Source organism: Anolis carolinensis, chromosome 5 (assembly GCF_035594765.1).
Source record: "Anolis carolinensis isolate JA03-04 chromosome 5, rAnoCar3.1.pri, whole genome shotgun sequence".
In the NCBI taxonomy this organism is placed as follows: domain Eukaryota; kingdom Metazoa; phylum Chordata; class Lepidosauria; order Squamata; family Dactyloidae; genus Anolis; species Anolis carolinensis.
In genome coordinates, this window is record NC_085845.1 from 110,519,454 (window position 1) to 110,537,074 (window position 17,621).

General features: G+C 44.8%; 1 protein-coding gene across 5 annotated transcripts in view; it reads left to right on the forward strand.

Annotated features, from left to right (window-relative positions):
* Positions 1-17,621, forward strand: part of LOC100557693 (cytosolic beta-glucosidase) — a 138,724-nt gene that overhangs the window by 68,874 nt on the left and 52,229 nt on the right. For all 5 annotated transcript variants that reach the window (XM_008111286.3, XM_003221351.4, XM_008111287.3 and 2 more), the window contains one exon: positions 15,477-15,704. In XM_008111286.3, the coding sequence (XP_008109493.2) occupies positions 15,477-15,704 (228 nt within the window). The remainder of the gene's footprint in view (positions 1-15,476; positions 15,705-17,621) is intronic.

Genomic DNA, 17,621 nt, shown 5'->3' on the forward strand with positions numbered 1-17,621 from the left:
TGCATGGACACAACTATACATGGCTAATAGTGGCTTTCCCACGCATCCTTTCACACTCTCAATCATTCTTATGCTAGCTTTTGATTTCCTACTTTTGATTTTCTCTTCCCAGTCTGTTTTTAACATTATGCTATAGTACCATTTCAATGTTTCTGCTGTCTTAAACCTAGTACCAGTTATATCTAATTTCAAACTATGGTGTTGAACTTTACCCTCCCAGTTCACATTTGTATAACCTTGCATTGAAGAGAAAGAACAGTTGCTTAGAAACAGTCAGAGAGTCACCAAGCGACTGTAGACCAGCATTAAATATATTTTATTGTAATAACCCAGAGAGTTATTTAAACAGCAGAGATTTAAAAAGTGTGGCCTTTTTTTCCTTCTGCTTTTCAGGTGGTGTTCAAGACCAGCCCATAGAATAAAGTCTTAAAGTTGTAGATTGTAATAATTCCAGCTATAGCTGCAGAGTGTGCGTGTGTTTATATTCACCCAAAAGCAGAAAAATCCTGCTTGCTGAACATAGAATGCTAGATTTTGGTGATAGTGTTATTACTGATATTTGTAATTATTTAGATGGTGATACACGTTTGTATATTATGCGCAGCTATATTACAAAGGGAATTTTATTTATTTCATTTGTATTCTGCCTTTCTCCCAGACTGGGACCCAGAGGCCGTCAATGAAAAACATTCACAGTAGAATTTAAAAACAATTAAAATCATCCCATAAACAATATAAAATTATTTTGAAAGCAAACAAAAAATTAAAAAGATAAATAAAACATCCCAATAAAAGCTCCCCTGCTTATACATTAAAAGCCTGTTTAAACATGTCTTTGGCTGCCTGCCAGTCTGCCTGCCTGCAAAAGAAAGCAGGGATGGGACTAGCCTCCCATGGATGCACGTTTCTATGGGAGCAACCACTGTGAAGGCTCTCATGTCCTCACCAAGTAATCCTCTTCCCCTGTAACTCTTAGAATTCTGGCAGGTTCAAGTGAAGAGATACAACCTTTTGGATAGTCTAAGATGTATAAGGCTTTACAGGTCATGACTTGAATTTTCTCCAGGCTGTGGATTTAAAATGAAATGTTACAAATATAGAGTGAGGATCCAGACTGAAAAATCTGCTTTAAAGTTTCATGTTTCAATGTTAAGCACTTGCTCTAGATCAGTGGTTCCCAAAGTGTGCTTCGTAGAGCCCTTGGGGTTCCCTCCTCCTCCTCCTCTCCCTCCAAACTTTCCCTCCTCTTTCTTGCTCCTTTCCCTCCCCATCTCCCTCACCCAAAAGCCTCTTTCCCCACCTCCCTTGCCCCCCAAAAGCTTTTCCTCTTGTTCTCCTCACCCCAAAGTCTTTTCCCCCTCCTTTCTTGCCCCCAAAAGCTTTTTTCCTTACCAACAGATTGCCCCTGGGGTTTCTCCTATTAATATTATTATTTATTGCAGAGGCTGGGTAGCCATCTGTTGGGGTGCTTTTATTGTTCTTTTCTGGCATTGCAGTAGGAGATTGGACTGAATAGCCCCTGGGGTCTTCCACTGAAATACTGTTACCTTTATGTTGGTTAAAATTGTTCTTCATTTTAAATACTATAATATTCTTTCTTTCTTGCTTGCTTGCTTGCTTGCTTGCTTGCTTGCTTGCTTGCTTGCACTACAAGTAAGATATGTGCAGTGTGCATAGGAATTCATTCATGATGTTTTTCAGTTAATTCACACAAACACTCTCCATCCATCTGCCACTGTCCGGCCCGCCTGTCAACTTTTAAAAAACTATGTGTCAAAAATTTTGCCCATGCCTGATAAATATAATATAATATAATATAATATAACATTTTTGGGGCTCCATGAGAAACGTTTGCTTCAAAAAGGGCTCTGCGACTGAAAGAAATTGAGAACCCCTGCTCTAGATGAAGCTCTAATTGAGGTGAGCACATTTGGTGGGTTCAATTGCCAATTTTCTACCCCTAAAAATCATTGAAAACTGTAAACCAGAAGGTCACCTTCCCACCTAAAAGTTTCACTTGAAAGAGCTTTCATGCCTTCTTTTAGGGGTGGATTCTGCATCCTGGAAGCTTTCAGGACAGATATATAAGCCTCCCTTGCTTAGTTTCCAACAGACCTCCCAAGCTCTGAGTGTGCCTGCCATAGATGTCGGTGAAACGTCAAGAGAAAATGCTTCTGGAATATGGCCATATAGCATGGAAAACTCTTTTTTTTCGTGTCAGGAGCAACCTGAGTCGCTTCTGGTATGAGAGAATTGGCCGTCTGCAAGGATGTTGCCCAGGGGACGTCCGGATGTTTTGATGTTTTTACCATCCTTGTGGGAGGCTTCTCTCATGTTCCCGCATGGAGCTGGAGCTGATAGAGGGAGCTCATCCGCGCTCTTCCTGGGTGGGATTTGAACCTGGCAGCCTTCAGGTCAGCAACCCAACCTTCAGGTTACAAGGCTTTACCCCATTCCACCACTGGGGGCTCCCGGAAAAACTCTAGACAACCCAATAAATGTAAGCTTAGCATTTTAATCTCATAAGAGCATTTTTTCCTGTTTTCTGCAACAAGTATATCACACTGGCTATATTTCACTCTGCTTGATTTAGATATCAAATATTCTGACAACTTTTAAAACACTGTTCAGAACAGCAGTGAGATTGGTCTCCAAGTAACACCAGTCCTACATTCCATGTTTAAGAATGTTTTGGGCTTTAGTTCAACGAAATATGGAGGGTCAGAGATACCACATTTTTATACACACACACACACATAGAATCATAGAATCATAGAGTTGGAAGAGACCTCATGAGCCATCCAGTCCAACCCCCTGCAAGAAGCAGGAAAATCTCATTCAAAGCACCCACGCACACACATACATATCCCCTTATGTTTATTTCTCTAATTTGGCTCTATATCTTGTGTGGTGGGGGTGGGATAGCATTAACTCTCCTGATTTAAGAAGGAAACTTTTAATATTTTATTTGTGTCTTGGTTGAAGTTATTGAATACATAAAGTAGTTAACCATTAATAGATTAATAAAGTATAGTTTGTCAGATAAAAAGATTTGGCTACATGTGGGGGAAATTCAATGCTGGTCCAGACTATGGTAGACCAGTTGAAATGAGTGAGTCTTATTAGTCCCATTCATTTATTGATGTTAGATTTAGCCAAGTTTATAGAGGAAACAAATCCTATTTGTTTCTTTAATTATGGGAAAGTGCACCACATGACTGACAGATTCTTATTAAGAACTCCAGGCTACAATGAAAGAAAATCTATGCCCAATTACATACTTTACTTTGTAGCTTGAAGAGATCACAGTCCAGAGGACATCAGCCTTCACTGTGCTTTTTTGCTAGTGTGAGTTATCTGTTATCTTTTAAATGAGCTGAAGTTCTATCTAATGGACTTAGTAAACTCAAAGGGCAATTTCAGGAATCTTACGACCCAGAGATATCAATGTGTATTAGAATATAGGTTTCCTGGCTGCTGAATTGACAGCTGAATACAAGTGTTGATCCATGTTGGTGAGACTAAAGTCTTTCAGAGAAGAACAAATAATCTGTATTGTATTAAATCAGACCATTGGGTAAAATAATTTTGGATTTTCCAAGATTCCACACTTGTCCAAGGTTTGAGAGCGAATTCTTTTTAAGCTCCACCAGGCAATCCCCAGAATCGAACCTGGTTCTTTGCATGAAAAGCATATACTTTAGTACTAAGCCATGTACCTTCCCACAGCACAATATATACTGGACAGATGCATTCTCAAAGACATCCATAATCCATCGCATGTTCAAAATCTGGGCCTAATAATTTTTAAATAATTCATGCTGTTAAAAAGCATGCTATTACATTTTTTAAATGTTCCGTTGTTGCACAGAATAGCAAAAGTTTGAAGAGTTAAATCTTTCCACGGGAAGAAATTGAATCTTTAATTGATGTCAAAGTTGATGTGTTAGAAAACTTTCACTGCTCTGAGGAGCTGACAAAAATACGATTGCCTTGAGTCACCGAACCACAGGAAAACGTGAACCTTGAGAGACACTCAGAGCACTTTGATCTAATAATTGACCTACTTTGAAGGTTGTCGCACATTAAAGTTCAATTTGCCGAATAACCCTGCGTAGATATATTGGAGCACTCAAGCTATGATAAAATTCTGCTAAGAACACGAGACGTGACTGCAAGCCTGTGAGGAGACCAGTTGTGGAAGGGATATTACATATTCTAGGTATGCTTCGAGTGCCTGAAATATGCTTAACCTTGCATTAAACTTAGATTTAATAAGACAGATGTGTATTAAAGTACTGAATATACTTCAGGGAGCAATTTGGCATCAGCAAGGGATGGACTGGATGACCTCCTAATAGGTCTCTTCCATCTTTAATTTCTATTATACTAATTGATTATTAAAACTCTTTTTATTGAGGGCTGGTGTATAACTATTACATAGATATTAATCTTGCAGAGTAGCTGATATTTAATTTATAGACAGTTCTAAGCCATAATGTCCCTTTAATTTTTTGAGACAGGAAACTCTGAAAAATGTTACTTCTTATAAAGACTGGAAGATTTTAGCCTACTTTCATTTCCGTGATCAAAGCACCCTATGCAGTGCTGCAGATTAGCTGTTTAAATACATCTGTGCGAAAGAAAAATTAAAAAAACACCCCAAACTAGAGTTCCACTGTTCTTGAAAAGCAGCAATTTAGCATCTTTTGCCTGCTAACTCAGAGGTTTTCCCTTTGGAATCATTAGGATTACTCCCAAAGCATATAGTTTGTAGTTGTTGCTTATTAGTAAACAAAATGCTTTGTCATCACACTAGCTGTCAAAAATTAGATTGTAAGCTCCTTGCAATAGAGACTTACCTTTTTGCTGTTCTCTGCTTCAAGTATCATCTCTCTATCTTCTATACACATAATAAAAATAAAAAATGTGTATGTGTGTATGTGGCAGAGTTGTCCACTTGCACAGACAGCCTCCCATCTCCACAAATAGCTATAGTTTTAAATGAGCAGGAGACACCAATGGCCCTCCCTCCACTGACATGCAGTTTATAGTGAGCGCCATGAACATGTGGCCCAAACCCTGCCAGTGTCTTCCACAAGCACTATTCTGCCCCCCCCCCCAAGCGAAGACTTTCATGCGGGGACAATTTCACCCTAGATGGTCTGTTTTTCCTCCAGAATGGACATCCTAATATGGTCTTCCTAATATTCAGGTGGAATCTCTTTTCTCTACAGTACTTTGAATCCATTGCTCCATGTCCTAGTCTCTGGTTTAGCAGAAAACAAGGCTATCCCATCTTCAATACGACAGCCATTAAATCCTGTCCTTGTCCTGTAGAGTATTAGCTACCCTGTTTCCCCGAAAATAAGACAACGTCTTATATTAATTTTTGCTTCCAAAGATGCGCTAGGTCTTATTTTCAGGGGATGTTTTATTCTTCCATTTTATTGTTCAACAAAAAAATTGAACATTTATTTTTTTCTTCGTGTACTCTGTGAATGCACACTAATGGAGAGGCTGCGCCTGCGCAGGTCCCAACGGAAACTCTTCCCAAGCTGAAGTTCAAATTTTGGCGGTAGCCACGCCCCTCCGTCCCCGGAGGGCATATAAGGCAGCCCTCGGCGTCTCCTCCCCAGTTCCTTTTTTTCCGCCGCAAGGTTCACTTCGGATTCTCATGTCTACGACTCGCTTCAAGCGCTGCACTCAGTGTGCCGCTAAAATTCCTGATTCCGACGGCCACGCCAAGTGCCTTTACTGCCTCGGGGAGGCACATGTCGTCGGTACCTGCCGTTTTTGCCTGGCCCTAACGGCCCAGGCTAGAAAAAATAGAGCCGCGAGGCTTAGAGCGGCGCTCTACGAAAAATCGCTTGCACCTGAACCCGTTCCGTCGACTTCGGGCACGAAGCCGCCGCTTAACCCGGCACTGATGTCGGCCTCAACAGCTAAAGCTCCCTCGGCCTCGTCTAGGGCGTCCAGAGCCTCCAGGTCGTCTAAGACCGCCAAACCACCGTGCACTCTCACCACGGCTACGGTGTCGACACGCTCTGGTCGAGTGGGCCCTTCCTCGACATCGAGCTCGGTGGCCTCCGTGTCCTCGGCTCGTTCCCATCTCGGGGCTCCTCCGTCGTCTTCTGCGATGAAGATCGCCTTTAAAAGAGCTCACGAGGAAGCTCGTCGGTCCCAATCCGACTCAGCAATGGTCCCTCCCACACCAGGTAAATCCCTGAGGGTTCCATCTAAGCAACCACTCGCTAAGAAGAGGGCAACCCAACGCTCTTCCTCTTCCGCTTCCTCCAAGATGGGCGTCATTTCTTCGGCGACTTCTTCTAGAAGATCCTCTCCGATCGCTCCAGCTCAGCGACCTCGCCAACCTTCTCCTCAACAACTTTCGGATGGCGAATTGCAGGACTCACCCCACCACTCCACTCAGACAGTGGTCAGGGTGCCATCTCCTCGACCTGCTATTTCTCAGCGCTCGTCCCGTCAACAGCTTTTTCCCCCGACCTCGACACCGGAACGGGGTAGACAAACCACTCGCCTGGCTCGAGCGGCCCAGGCCTCGGCCTCCAAAGAAACTCGGCCGCAGATGGCTCCTGCTCTTGAGGTTTTGCCTCCCCCAGAGACTGTGCTGTCATCTCCCCCTCAGTCCCCTCAAGGGGCTGGGGACGATGAGATTGATATAGATCGCCCTGATTCCGCTCTCTCGGCCTCGGTGGTATCCTTGGGCCTTGATCTCTCTCCTCCTCATGACGCCTATGAGGTGGACCCTCCTTCGCCTACCGACAACATTCGGGCCTTCTCCGAACAAATGGTTAGAATGGCGGATGCCCTGGGTCTAGAAATCAAACAGACTTCCAAGGCAGTAACTGACCCGGTCTTCAAACGGGTCCAAGCCCAGGCCCCTCCGGCCACACTCCTGCCGTTTTTGCCTTATCTCCTAGATGTCATCCAGTCTTCGTGGAAGACTCCTTCCTCGATCCCTCCTACCTCGAAGAGAATCGAGTCCTGGTATCGTACGGACGACGATACTTTGGAGTGGCTTAAGCACCATCCCGACCCAAATTCCATGGTTGTTAAAGCCTCTCAGTCCTCCGGTCGTGAATCCACCACCCCTGCAGACAGGGAAGGCAAGAGGTTCGACGCGGTCGGTAGGAAGCTCTACTCCGGAGCCCTTCTGCTTTGTAGGATGGCGAACTATGGGGCCTGTATGGGGGCCTACCAGCAGATCCTTTGGGAAAAAGCTCAACCCTTCTTCTCGAAGTTGTCCGATGAAGACCGGTCGGTTATGTCCACCCTCCAACAAGAGGCAGATTCATTAGCACATCATCAAATCCAGATGGCTAAGCATACGGGAGACACGGCCGGCAAGATGATTGCCCACGCCATCGCCATTCGTCGCCACGCCTGGCTGAGGTCGTCTGGTTTGTCTTCCTCCTCGAGGCAGGTCATCGAGGACCTCCCCTTCGACGCCATGGGCCTCTTTAACTCTGGCACCGACGACAAGCTTAAAACCAACCATGACTTTAAGGTGCTGGCCACTAAATGCGGTGATCAACCCCAAGCTCACCGCACCAAGTGGTTTCCTCAACGCTTTCGACGCTTCCCGCCTCCTTCTTACCGCCATCAATCCTTCAGGCGTCCCTCGGTATCGAACAACAATAACCGTCAACAGCCCCGTCGGGCTGCCCAACCACAAAGACAGCGCGGCCGGGCCACCCCCACCGCTGGTCAACCTCCCCGGCGTTCCTGACGCCATCTCTTTTCCCAAAGACTCTTTTTACGGTACCGATGCAGCTCTCATTCCTCAGCTCCTCTCCTCTTCTCCGAATCAACCTCCTGGTCTCTTTCTAGATCGCCTGGCTCCCTTCTTTTACCGGTGGAAATCTATTACTTCAGATGCCTGGGTTCTCAAAATTGTCCAAGAAGGCTATGCCTTAGAGTTCGAGGAACTCCCGCCCACGGGTCAGGTCCTTCTCTCCAACCCTTCTCAAGAAATTCTCGCAGAGGTCGACGCCCTTCTCGCCAAAGGGGCTATTCGGCCTTCTCCATCGGTACAGGACCCTCAAGGCTACTTCTCCAGGTACTTTACGGTCCCGAAGAGGGGTGGGGGCCTCCGCCCAATTTTGGACTTACGCATGCTCAATGCCTTCATACGTCCAACCAAGTTCAGGATGGTCTCCATTGCCTCCATCCTCCCGATGCTGCAGCGCGGAGACTACTTCGTATCTATAGACCTTCGAGACGCCTATTTCCACGTGGCGATTCGGGAGAACCACAGGCGCTTCCTCTTTTTCAAAGTTCTCGACCAGACCTACCAGTTCACCGTTTTACCCTTTGGCCTCGTTACGGCCCCAAGGGTCTTTACCAAAGTCGTCGCTGTCGTGGCGGCCCACCTCCGGCTCCAGGGAATCACAGTCTTCCCTTATCTAGACGACTGGCTTCTGGTCGAATCCGACCCTGCCCTCCTCCGACGTCACGTCGACTACACCCTCTCTCTTCTAAAATCTCTCGGTCTCCAGCTAAACCACGAAAAATCTCACCTCACCCCGTCGAACAAAATCCGCTTCATCGGCGCTCTGTTCGACTCAATCGCTCAGACTGTCTCTCTTCCGCTAGACAGGTTTCTGGCCCTTCGACAACAGATCACCTTTTGCGAGACCCACCGGAGGGTTCGGGCTCGATCCATCCAGGTTCTCCTCGGCCACATGGCCTCCACAGTCCTCACGACCCCGTTGGCCAGGCTCCATCTCCGGACTCTGCAGAGGTGGTTCATAGACGTTTTCAAGCCGTTTCGCCACCCCAATTCGAGGTTCCTCTCGGTCCCGCCCCACGTTCGTCGGTCGCTTCTCTGGTGGAAATCCCTCTCCAACGTCTGCAGGGGTCTCCCGTTCCACCCGGTTCCCCCCTCCACCACCATAACCACAGACTCTTCCAATTTCGGCTGGGGAGCCCACATGAAAGGTCTCACTGTTCGAGGCCTCTGGTCTCCCTCCGAGAAGGCCAATCACATAAACTTTCTCGAACTCCTTGCCATCTTCAAGGCTCTGAAAGCCTTCTCCCGCCTGATCTCCCAAAGATCGGTCCTCATCCAATCAGACAACACAGTAGCAGTCTTCTACATCAACAAACAGGGCGGCACGGGCTCAAGGAAGCTGATGCTTCTCTCCTCCCAGCTGTGGTATTGGTGCATAGCCCGCAACATTCTAATCTCGGCGATTCACCTTCCCGGGATCCAGAACAACTTAGCAGACGCCCTCAGCAGGATGACGACTTCCTCCCACGAGTGGATGCTCGACCCCGAGACTCTTCTTTCTCTTTTTCTCAAATGGGGTTTTCCCACTCTAGACCTTTTCGCCTCTCCTCAGAACGCTCAACTGCCTCGGTACGGTGCGAGACTTCCCCCATCCTCCTCTCCGGGCTGCCTGGGAGACGCCTTCCTTCTGGACTGGTCGGCGGAACCGATCTATCTCTTTCCGCCCTTTCCTCTCATACCGAGGGTCCTACAAAAACTCCGGTCGGTACCGATGTCGGCGATCCTGATAGCTCCAGCCTGGCCCCGTCAATCTTGGTTCCCGGCTCTTCTTCGCCTCTCCAAAGCGACCTTCTTCACTCTGCCCCTTCTACCTCATCTCTTGTCCAGGGAGAACGGCCAGATCCTGCACCCGGATCTCTCCTCTCTACATCTCACTGCTTGGAGGATTCTCGCCTGACTTCCCTCCCGCAGAACCTACAGGAGGTCCTCCGCGCAGCTCACAAGCCGGCTACAACCAAGGCCTACACTTATAAAATTTCTCGCTTTCGTTCCTTTCTTCGCTCTCGAAAAATTACTGTTTTCCCAACCTCGATACCGATTGTGCTGGACTTCCTTATGTCTCTGGCAGATCAAAAGCTTTCTCTTGCCTCTATGAAATCTTACCTGGCCGCTCTATCCTGGTGTTTTCAACAACATGGTAGACCATCGCTGTTCTCCGATCACCTCGTCAAAACCTTCTTGAAAGGCTATAATAACATCTGCCCGCCGTCTCAGCCTCCTACTCCGGGTTGGAGCCTCGAGCTCGTCCTTTCCCAGCTCACTGCTTCCCCTTTCGAACCATTGGCTTCGACCGACCTTCGTCTCCTGTCTTGGAAAGTTGCCTTCCTGGTGGCCATAACTTCAGCGCGCAGGCCTTCGGAGCTGACCGCCCTTCGGGTTGATGAACCTTACCTCCGTTTTCATCACGACCGCGCCGTTCTCCGTCCGGACATCACCTTCCTTCCCAAGGTGGTCTCGGCCTTTCACCTTAACCAGGACATTGTCCTTCCTGCCTTCTTTCCAGATCCCTCGTCTCCCCTTGAGCGGAGACTGCACCTCCTTGATGTGCGTAGAGCACTTCTCTTCTACCGGGACCGTACTAAGGACATTCGAAAGACCCCTAAACTTTTCGTGGCCCATGCTCCAGATAAGCTGGGGAATCCTATCTCTTCACAAAGACTGTCCCATTGGATTGCTCAGGCCATTGAACTGGCCTATGAACTGGCCAAACGCCCACCCCCTCCGTCGGTTCGCCCGCGTTCGACGAGAGGCCTCTCCACGTCGACTGCCTTCCTGAGGGGCATTCCCCTGGACTCCATCTGCAGGGCAGCGATCTGGTCCAACCCCCTTACATTTGTGTCCCACTATAGGGTAGACCAAAGAACTCTGAAGGATTCAGCCTTTGCTAGGGCAGTTTTATCTTCATGCTTGTCTTAACTTTATGCATTTATGACTTCTCTGCGGGTGTTTATTCTCATGCAACCCCTTTTTTATTGTTTCTCCTGTCCGTTACATGTTTGCACTGCTCTTTTGACAATTTGTGCCTTATTTACAAATGCCTTTCCCCCCTTTTGGGAAATGATGTTCCTACTTGCACATGTGCTCTTAAAGGGTTATATCATGCCTTACCGGGCTGCTCTCGGTGTCTGGCGTGTGTTGATGCAATACTTTTTTGGGTCCTCGGACCATGTTCTGATGTTAATAAACATATGTTTGGACAGTTTTCTCGTTGTCAGGGTTTGCTTAGCCCGCCTCCAAGACCTAAGCTTGCTAGTCTCCATTAGTGTGCATTCACAGAGTACACGAAGAAAAAGGACAGGTTGCTCACCTGTAACCATGTTTCTTCGAGTGTACTCTGTGAATTCACACAAGCCCGCCCTTCCTTCCCCTCTGGCAAACCCTCTTCCTTTCTCGTTGCCTTAGCGGCGTAGGAACTGGGGAGGAGACGCCGAGGGCTGCCTTATATGCCCTCCGGGGACGGAGGGGCGTGGCTACCGCCAAAATTTGAACTTCAGCTTGGGAAGAGTTTCCGTTGGGACCTGCGCAGGCGCAGCCTCTCCATTAGTGTGAATTCACAGAGTACACTCGAAGAAACATGGTTACAGGTGAGCAACCTGTCCATATACTGTACAGTAGTTGTTATCACAAACCAGCATAACCAAACTGTGAATCTTATCAAGAATTTCTTATTACTACCATTATTTATATGTATAACAATCTATGGTACATACATTTAATGATCCTCCATGTTCTGTTCTGTTTGGCGGACATGCTTCCAAACAAAAACTTTGCTAGGTCTTACTTTTGAGGGAGGCCTTATATTTAGCAATTCAGCAAAACCTCTACTAGGTCTTATTTTCTGGGGATGTCTTATTTTCGGGGAAACAGGGTATCACTCCTAATTTGGTGCCATCACCAGATTTGATAAGCACACCCTCTATTCCATCATACAAATCATTAATAAAAAATCCTGTGGCACCATGATGAAGAGGGGCCATCGGTGACTACCCTTTTTTTAGCCCACATTTCACTTATTTGCAAGAATATTGTACACTGTGTTCCTATTGATGTGCATGACACTACAAAATTAAATAAAGAAAACAGGCCTTTGGGATTTTCAGTACACTCCAGCTACATTATCTCAATAATTCTTACAACAGCCCTACAAGATAAGGCAGTGTTGTTATTCCCACATTGTAAAGAAGGTTGAGGAAATAATGGCTTGCATAAGAGACCAGCTTGTGAGTTCATGGCAGGGATGACATCTGAACTAGGGATTTCCTGGTTCACAGCCCAGTCTGTTACGCTACACTAGCTCTATGCTTAGAGAAGCAGCTCCCCCCTCCCAAAGTATGCATGATTGCAGCCTGTAATGACATTTTAAATAGTGACCTCTAACAAAGACTTTGAAATCACTATGAAATATCTTTAAACTATCAGGACACAAAAATTATGCAAAGGCTGCAAAAACCTAGTGTAAAATTTAATTTGGTGAAAACCTTTGCCTTTTTTTCTCCCTTTCCTGCAGACGCTTGTCTAAGCGAAAGGCAGACATTTCGCAGAGGCGCTGTTACATTAATTCATCTTCTCCCATGCCTAGGGCCATGGCTTATAATGGCATTTCCTTTCTTTCTAACAGACTGTCAGGACTTTCAAAGGACATCCCAGACAACCATAAATGCCTGTTTTGCTGGATGAATCTGTCTTTTCCTAAATGTGCTCTTTGATATAGACTAATTTTGTACATTTAATTTACCTATACTTGGAAAAGGAAACACTTTACTAATCAGAAAGTGGCCTCAGATAGAACCCACACATCCCCAGTAAGTCATGATTTTAAAAACACCAGTTAGAAATGAAGTAGATATATAACAAAGATTTCAGTTTCAATGAAATTATATTCAGAGTCATCTTCCATAATAGAGTGTTACAACTATAGAGGGATGGAATTTGTAATTTGTAATAATTCCTAATCTTTATTTCTGTTGGATCTCAGAAGTCTCATGCATCTTTCACTCATACACTTTATCCTTAAACTGAAAACCACCTGAATTTATGAATAATGTTTTTTTAAAGAAATGAATGATGAATGCTTCCTTATCTTGGAACAGAACTATGCATTATAAGAAACAGAGCTGTCATCCTAAATGTCAGTCCTGTGTCAAATTACCCTTCTCCCCTCTTTCCTTGCAGAATCTAGTCCTACTTATTCTGTGTCTCTCGATGTCATTTCACTGCTCAGTTACCTGTTCCCTATTCCATGTAACTAACTGACGGGGGCAAGCATAGTGCTCAACCTAACACAATCACACTCCAGACAAAGTTGAGTTATATATTACAGAGAACAATTTGAGTTGTTCATTTGTTACACCAGCTCCATGGTTCTTTGTTTTGCTTTAGATAGCACTGCAACATAGGTTTGTTATGCGGTTGGGTTTTCTTTATCATTTGTTATTTAGACCAAGCTCAGGAGAACTTACACTTGCTGGTTCTGCTTTGTCTTTTCTTCCATAAAGGTAAAGGTTTCCCCTGACGTTAAGTCCAGTCATGTCTGACTCTGGGGGTTGGTGCTCATCTCCATTTCTAAGCCGAAGAGCCGGCGTTGTCCATAGACACCTCCAAGGTCATGTGGCCGGCATGACTGCATTGAGCGCAGTTACCTTCCCGCTGGAGCAGTACCTATTCATCTACTCACATTGGCATGTTTTTGAACTGCTAGGTTGGCAGAAGCTGGAGCTAACAGTGGCCGCTCACACCGCTCCCAGGGTTTGAACCTGGGACCTTTCGGTCTCCAGCTCAGTTCTTTAATGCACTTCGCCACCGGGGCTCTTCCATAGTACCCATCAATCAGAACATTATGCAAAAAATAGAGTGAAAATGTGTTGTCGAAGGCTTTCATGACCGGAATCACAGGGTTGTTGTGTGTTTTCCAGGCTGCATTGCCATGTTCCAGAAGTATTCTCTCCGGGCTGTATGGCCATGTTCCAGGAGGGAATACTTCTGGAACATGGCCATACAGCCTAGAAAACACACAACAACCAAATAGAGTGAAAGTATTCAGAATCCAGGAATTCAAGTAAGCAGAGCAAGCATACAATTCTTAGGGCCCTTCCAGACAGGCCTCAATCCCTGGAGGAACTGGAATATTATATCCCAGCTCCTCCCAGGATCGAAGCCCCACATCTCCCTGAAACCCTGGGCTAATGGCTACATTCCCTTCCAGGTAATTCAGAGGTGCATGGCATGGAGCCAGCCCCAACCCCATGTACACTCCAGCAAAAACTCCTGACACATCAAAATGACGTGTAGAGAGGTTAGTGGGGAGGGATTTTGATTTTCAATCCCCACAGGGCCTATACCTGGAAAGATCCGGACCTTACATTAAGGTCTGGATCTTCCCAGGTGTTTAATTAATCAGGAGTAAATTGAAATGATTGGCTGAGCTAGATGACACACATATTCAACCTCTCAGAAAGCACAACTACTTCCGTAACTATTTTTACACTTTTGTGATACCTGACATGATTTGATCATTATTTCTGAGCCCAGCTGGTTTCGGCATTACCACACTGATAATGCCATTGTTTAGAAACATGATAGATAACTAAGAGTTTCCTTCCATCTCTTTTTTTGCCTCTTCTTCCAAAAATGGTAGAAGTTGAGACAGTGCATGTATGTTTCACATTTCTGTATCAGGATGCACAGGTGGTACTTAATTACTCAAGAGACAAGCAAGTACCTGTCTAACAATATGTAACTTGGCTAAATAGCAATTGCAATGTTGTAAATGTTCCACAAGCACATCATGATGGATGGACAAGTCATGAGGCAGTGGCAGTCAGTTTCAGAGCAATCTGCTGCTTGTCTCTACTACTGAGACTGGCCAGTCTTCTTTGCTTTAAGTCTCTTCTCGTTTTCTTTATCACTATGATCCTACTGCTTTCTCTCTTATATTTCTCTTCATCATCAGCTATTTAGGGTGAGGAAGGAGGACATGGGCAGTAGTATTGGTGAACAATTATTTCAAAGGTTCATAAACTTATGAGTTTAGGTAAAAATGTTGGACTGATGTATACTCAACTGTAAGCAAAACCTATTTTTAAAAGGATCTTTACACACAGTATTGCAGGACTGGGGGTGTTTATCATTTTACCATTCTATTTTACTATTATTGTGTTATACTGTATTATTGTGTTTTTAATCTGTTTTTATTTTAACTGTTCGTTGATGTTGTTTATATATGCTTTTAATCTTGTTCATGTTTTGTTCTTTGGGCTTGGCCCCATGTTAGCCGCCCTGAGTCCCTTTGGGGAGATGGTGGAGGGACAGAAAAATAAAGTATTATTATATTATTATCTAAACACAGCCAACAACATACATCATTTCTAGGCATTTACTTGATCCTCCAATGCAACCTTTCTTGGAGGACAGAAGTCCTCCATACCAATAGGCTTCTCTAGTATCCACAGTTTTGCATATCCACTTGAAGTCTGCAGATGTGAATAAAATACATAGCATAGTACCAATTATTCTTCAGTTTAAGGAGAACAAGTCAATATTAAAGTACGATTTCCTTACAAGACACCTATTTTTGTCCGGTATATTTGATTGTGTTGTTTTTACATTCAACGTGTGTCTTTTTCCATGTCAAGAGTGTAATGATTGTTTTGTTTTTAATCAGGAGGCTGGGATGCAGATGGAAAAGGCCCCAGTGTTTGGGACACGTTCACCCATCAGGGAGGAGATCGGGTTTTCAAGAACCAGACTGGTGATGTAGCTTGTGGCAGCTATACTCTGTGGGAGGAAGATTTGAAATGTCTCAAACAGCTTGGATTGACTCATTATCGCTTCTCTCTTTCCTGGTCACGTCTGTTACCTGATGGGACGACAGGTTTCATCAACCAGAAAGGCAATTGTTCCTTTAAAATAGAAAGTTGTGCTGCTTTAATTCAAGGTTATTGCTGCAGTCTGGCATAATTAATCCAGTGTGCTATTCTGCAGTGCAGTTTTGAAATTGCAACTTTGTTCAGAGTAATTATGGGATGATCTTGATTTTTTTTTTTTTTTAAGAAAAAGGGGGTTTGAAAACCTTGTCCTAATTAATATTCTGGTATACTCCTGGTAATGTGATCTTTTTAGATGAGATAAGTGCTAAGCTATATTGCTTTATGATGGCTATTTTTAACATAGAATATCTTCTATTATTGTTCTTGTTGTTGCCGAATTCAGCATTATTAATATTAATTTTGCAGAAATGCGTTAGCAAAAAAGAAAGAAAAAAGACCCTTGCTACAAGGAACTTACAGTTTAAGTTCTGAGATGGTGATAGGGAAGTGAAAAAAGGAAAAATGCAGAGGTAACCACAACAAAAATGTTGAGTTGGATCCAAAGAGCCATGGGCAGGAACAATATAGTCCCTAGTGAAAATCTACTCATAACTTGTCAACTACATGTAGAAAGTGTTCTGTTAGGTCAATTCTGAGCTGTTACTTTGCTTCTGCTTGGATACATGTTACACAATCCATGGGAAATGGAAGAACAGTAGTGGAGGCCATTTTCCTCTTTCTTGCGCAACGTCACCATGCAACCTGTGAATCAGGATGAGCCTACACTGGTCAGTAAATCAAGGACCATTGAGTAGAAGAGGAGGCCACACACATCCTGTCAAACCCCCCTGTGGTGGTGTCCACACAGTGTAGCTATGCTAAGATCACACCAGCCCTGCTGGACCATTACTTCACTATCAATTTCACAATTGCTACTCCCAGCCAGCTGCAAAGCTCCATGCGAGCTCCTCACCATCACAGACACCCTGTTCTGACATGAGCAGAGGCACATATGTGACCAGGAAGAAGATCTCCCTACTTTCTTCCTAGCCATGCAGGTGTCTCTGTTGGTGTCGAACGTGGCACCTGCAAGAGCTTGCGCAGAGCTATGCAGTTGGCTAAGAGCAGTGATGGATGATGAGCGCAAAGTGATGACTGTATCCTGTATTGACAGCAGACTGATCCAAATCAGACCCAATTTAGGTGTCCACACTGCCCTGAAGCAATGGGATATTCTGGCATCCTTGAGTGCCCAAAGTAAGAGAAATCCAGTTTAATGCAGAATACCCCACAATACTCACCAGAGCATTGTGAAAACAAGCCGGAGTCCAGATGTTAATGCCTATCTTGATTCACCCTCAGAAGACTTCTTCCTCAACTAGAAGGTCACCTCAGGATTCAGCCTTCCAGGAAGGATTCAACCTATTGAAAAGTGAGGCAGGGGAGTGAAAGGTGATGCTGAGTTTTAAGAGAGGATTCCATAGCAAAAAAGAAAGAGGTTGGGATAAAAAATATCTTCAAGATGTAAAGGAGTGGTGGGGAGAAAACTTATTAGAGTAGGAGAGTTCAGGATTATGTAAGCCACTATGGCTGGAGTGAAACAATCTACATTAAAATCTATTTTAATGAATTGCTCTATTTTAAAAACCTTGATAATAGACAATTCTTGCTTATTAACATCATATGCATACATGTACACTGTTTTTTCAGCAGTCTGAATGTCTGTTGGGGTAATTCTGCTACTTTCCTGCCATGTGTTAAGCATATCTAGTTTGTTTGACTTGAGAAAAAAGGGTTTTCAACTGAGGCCAGGTAGGAAAAACAAATAACAGAGATGCTTATCCTATTAGGAATTTAGCAGTAAAGTAAGGGAAAATTATTTTGGGCCTTCTTTTCCTTCCCCTACCTGCAGTGGGTAGGTTTTGAGAGAGCAAAGCATATCACTGCAGCTCTGTTTCTACTTTCACTGCCATGGCATCTTATGGCATCTTGAGGTTGGT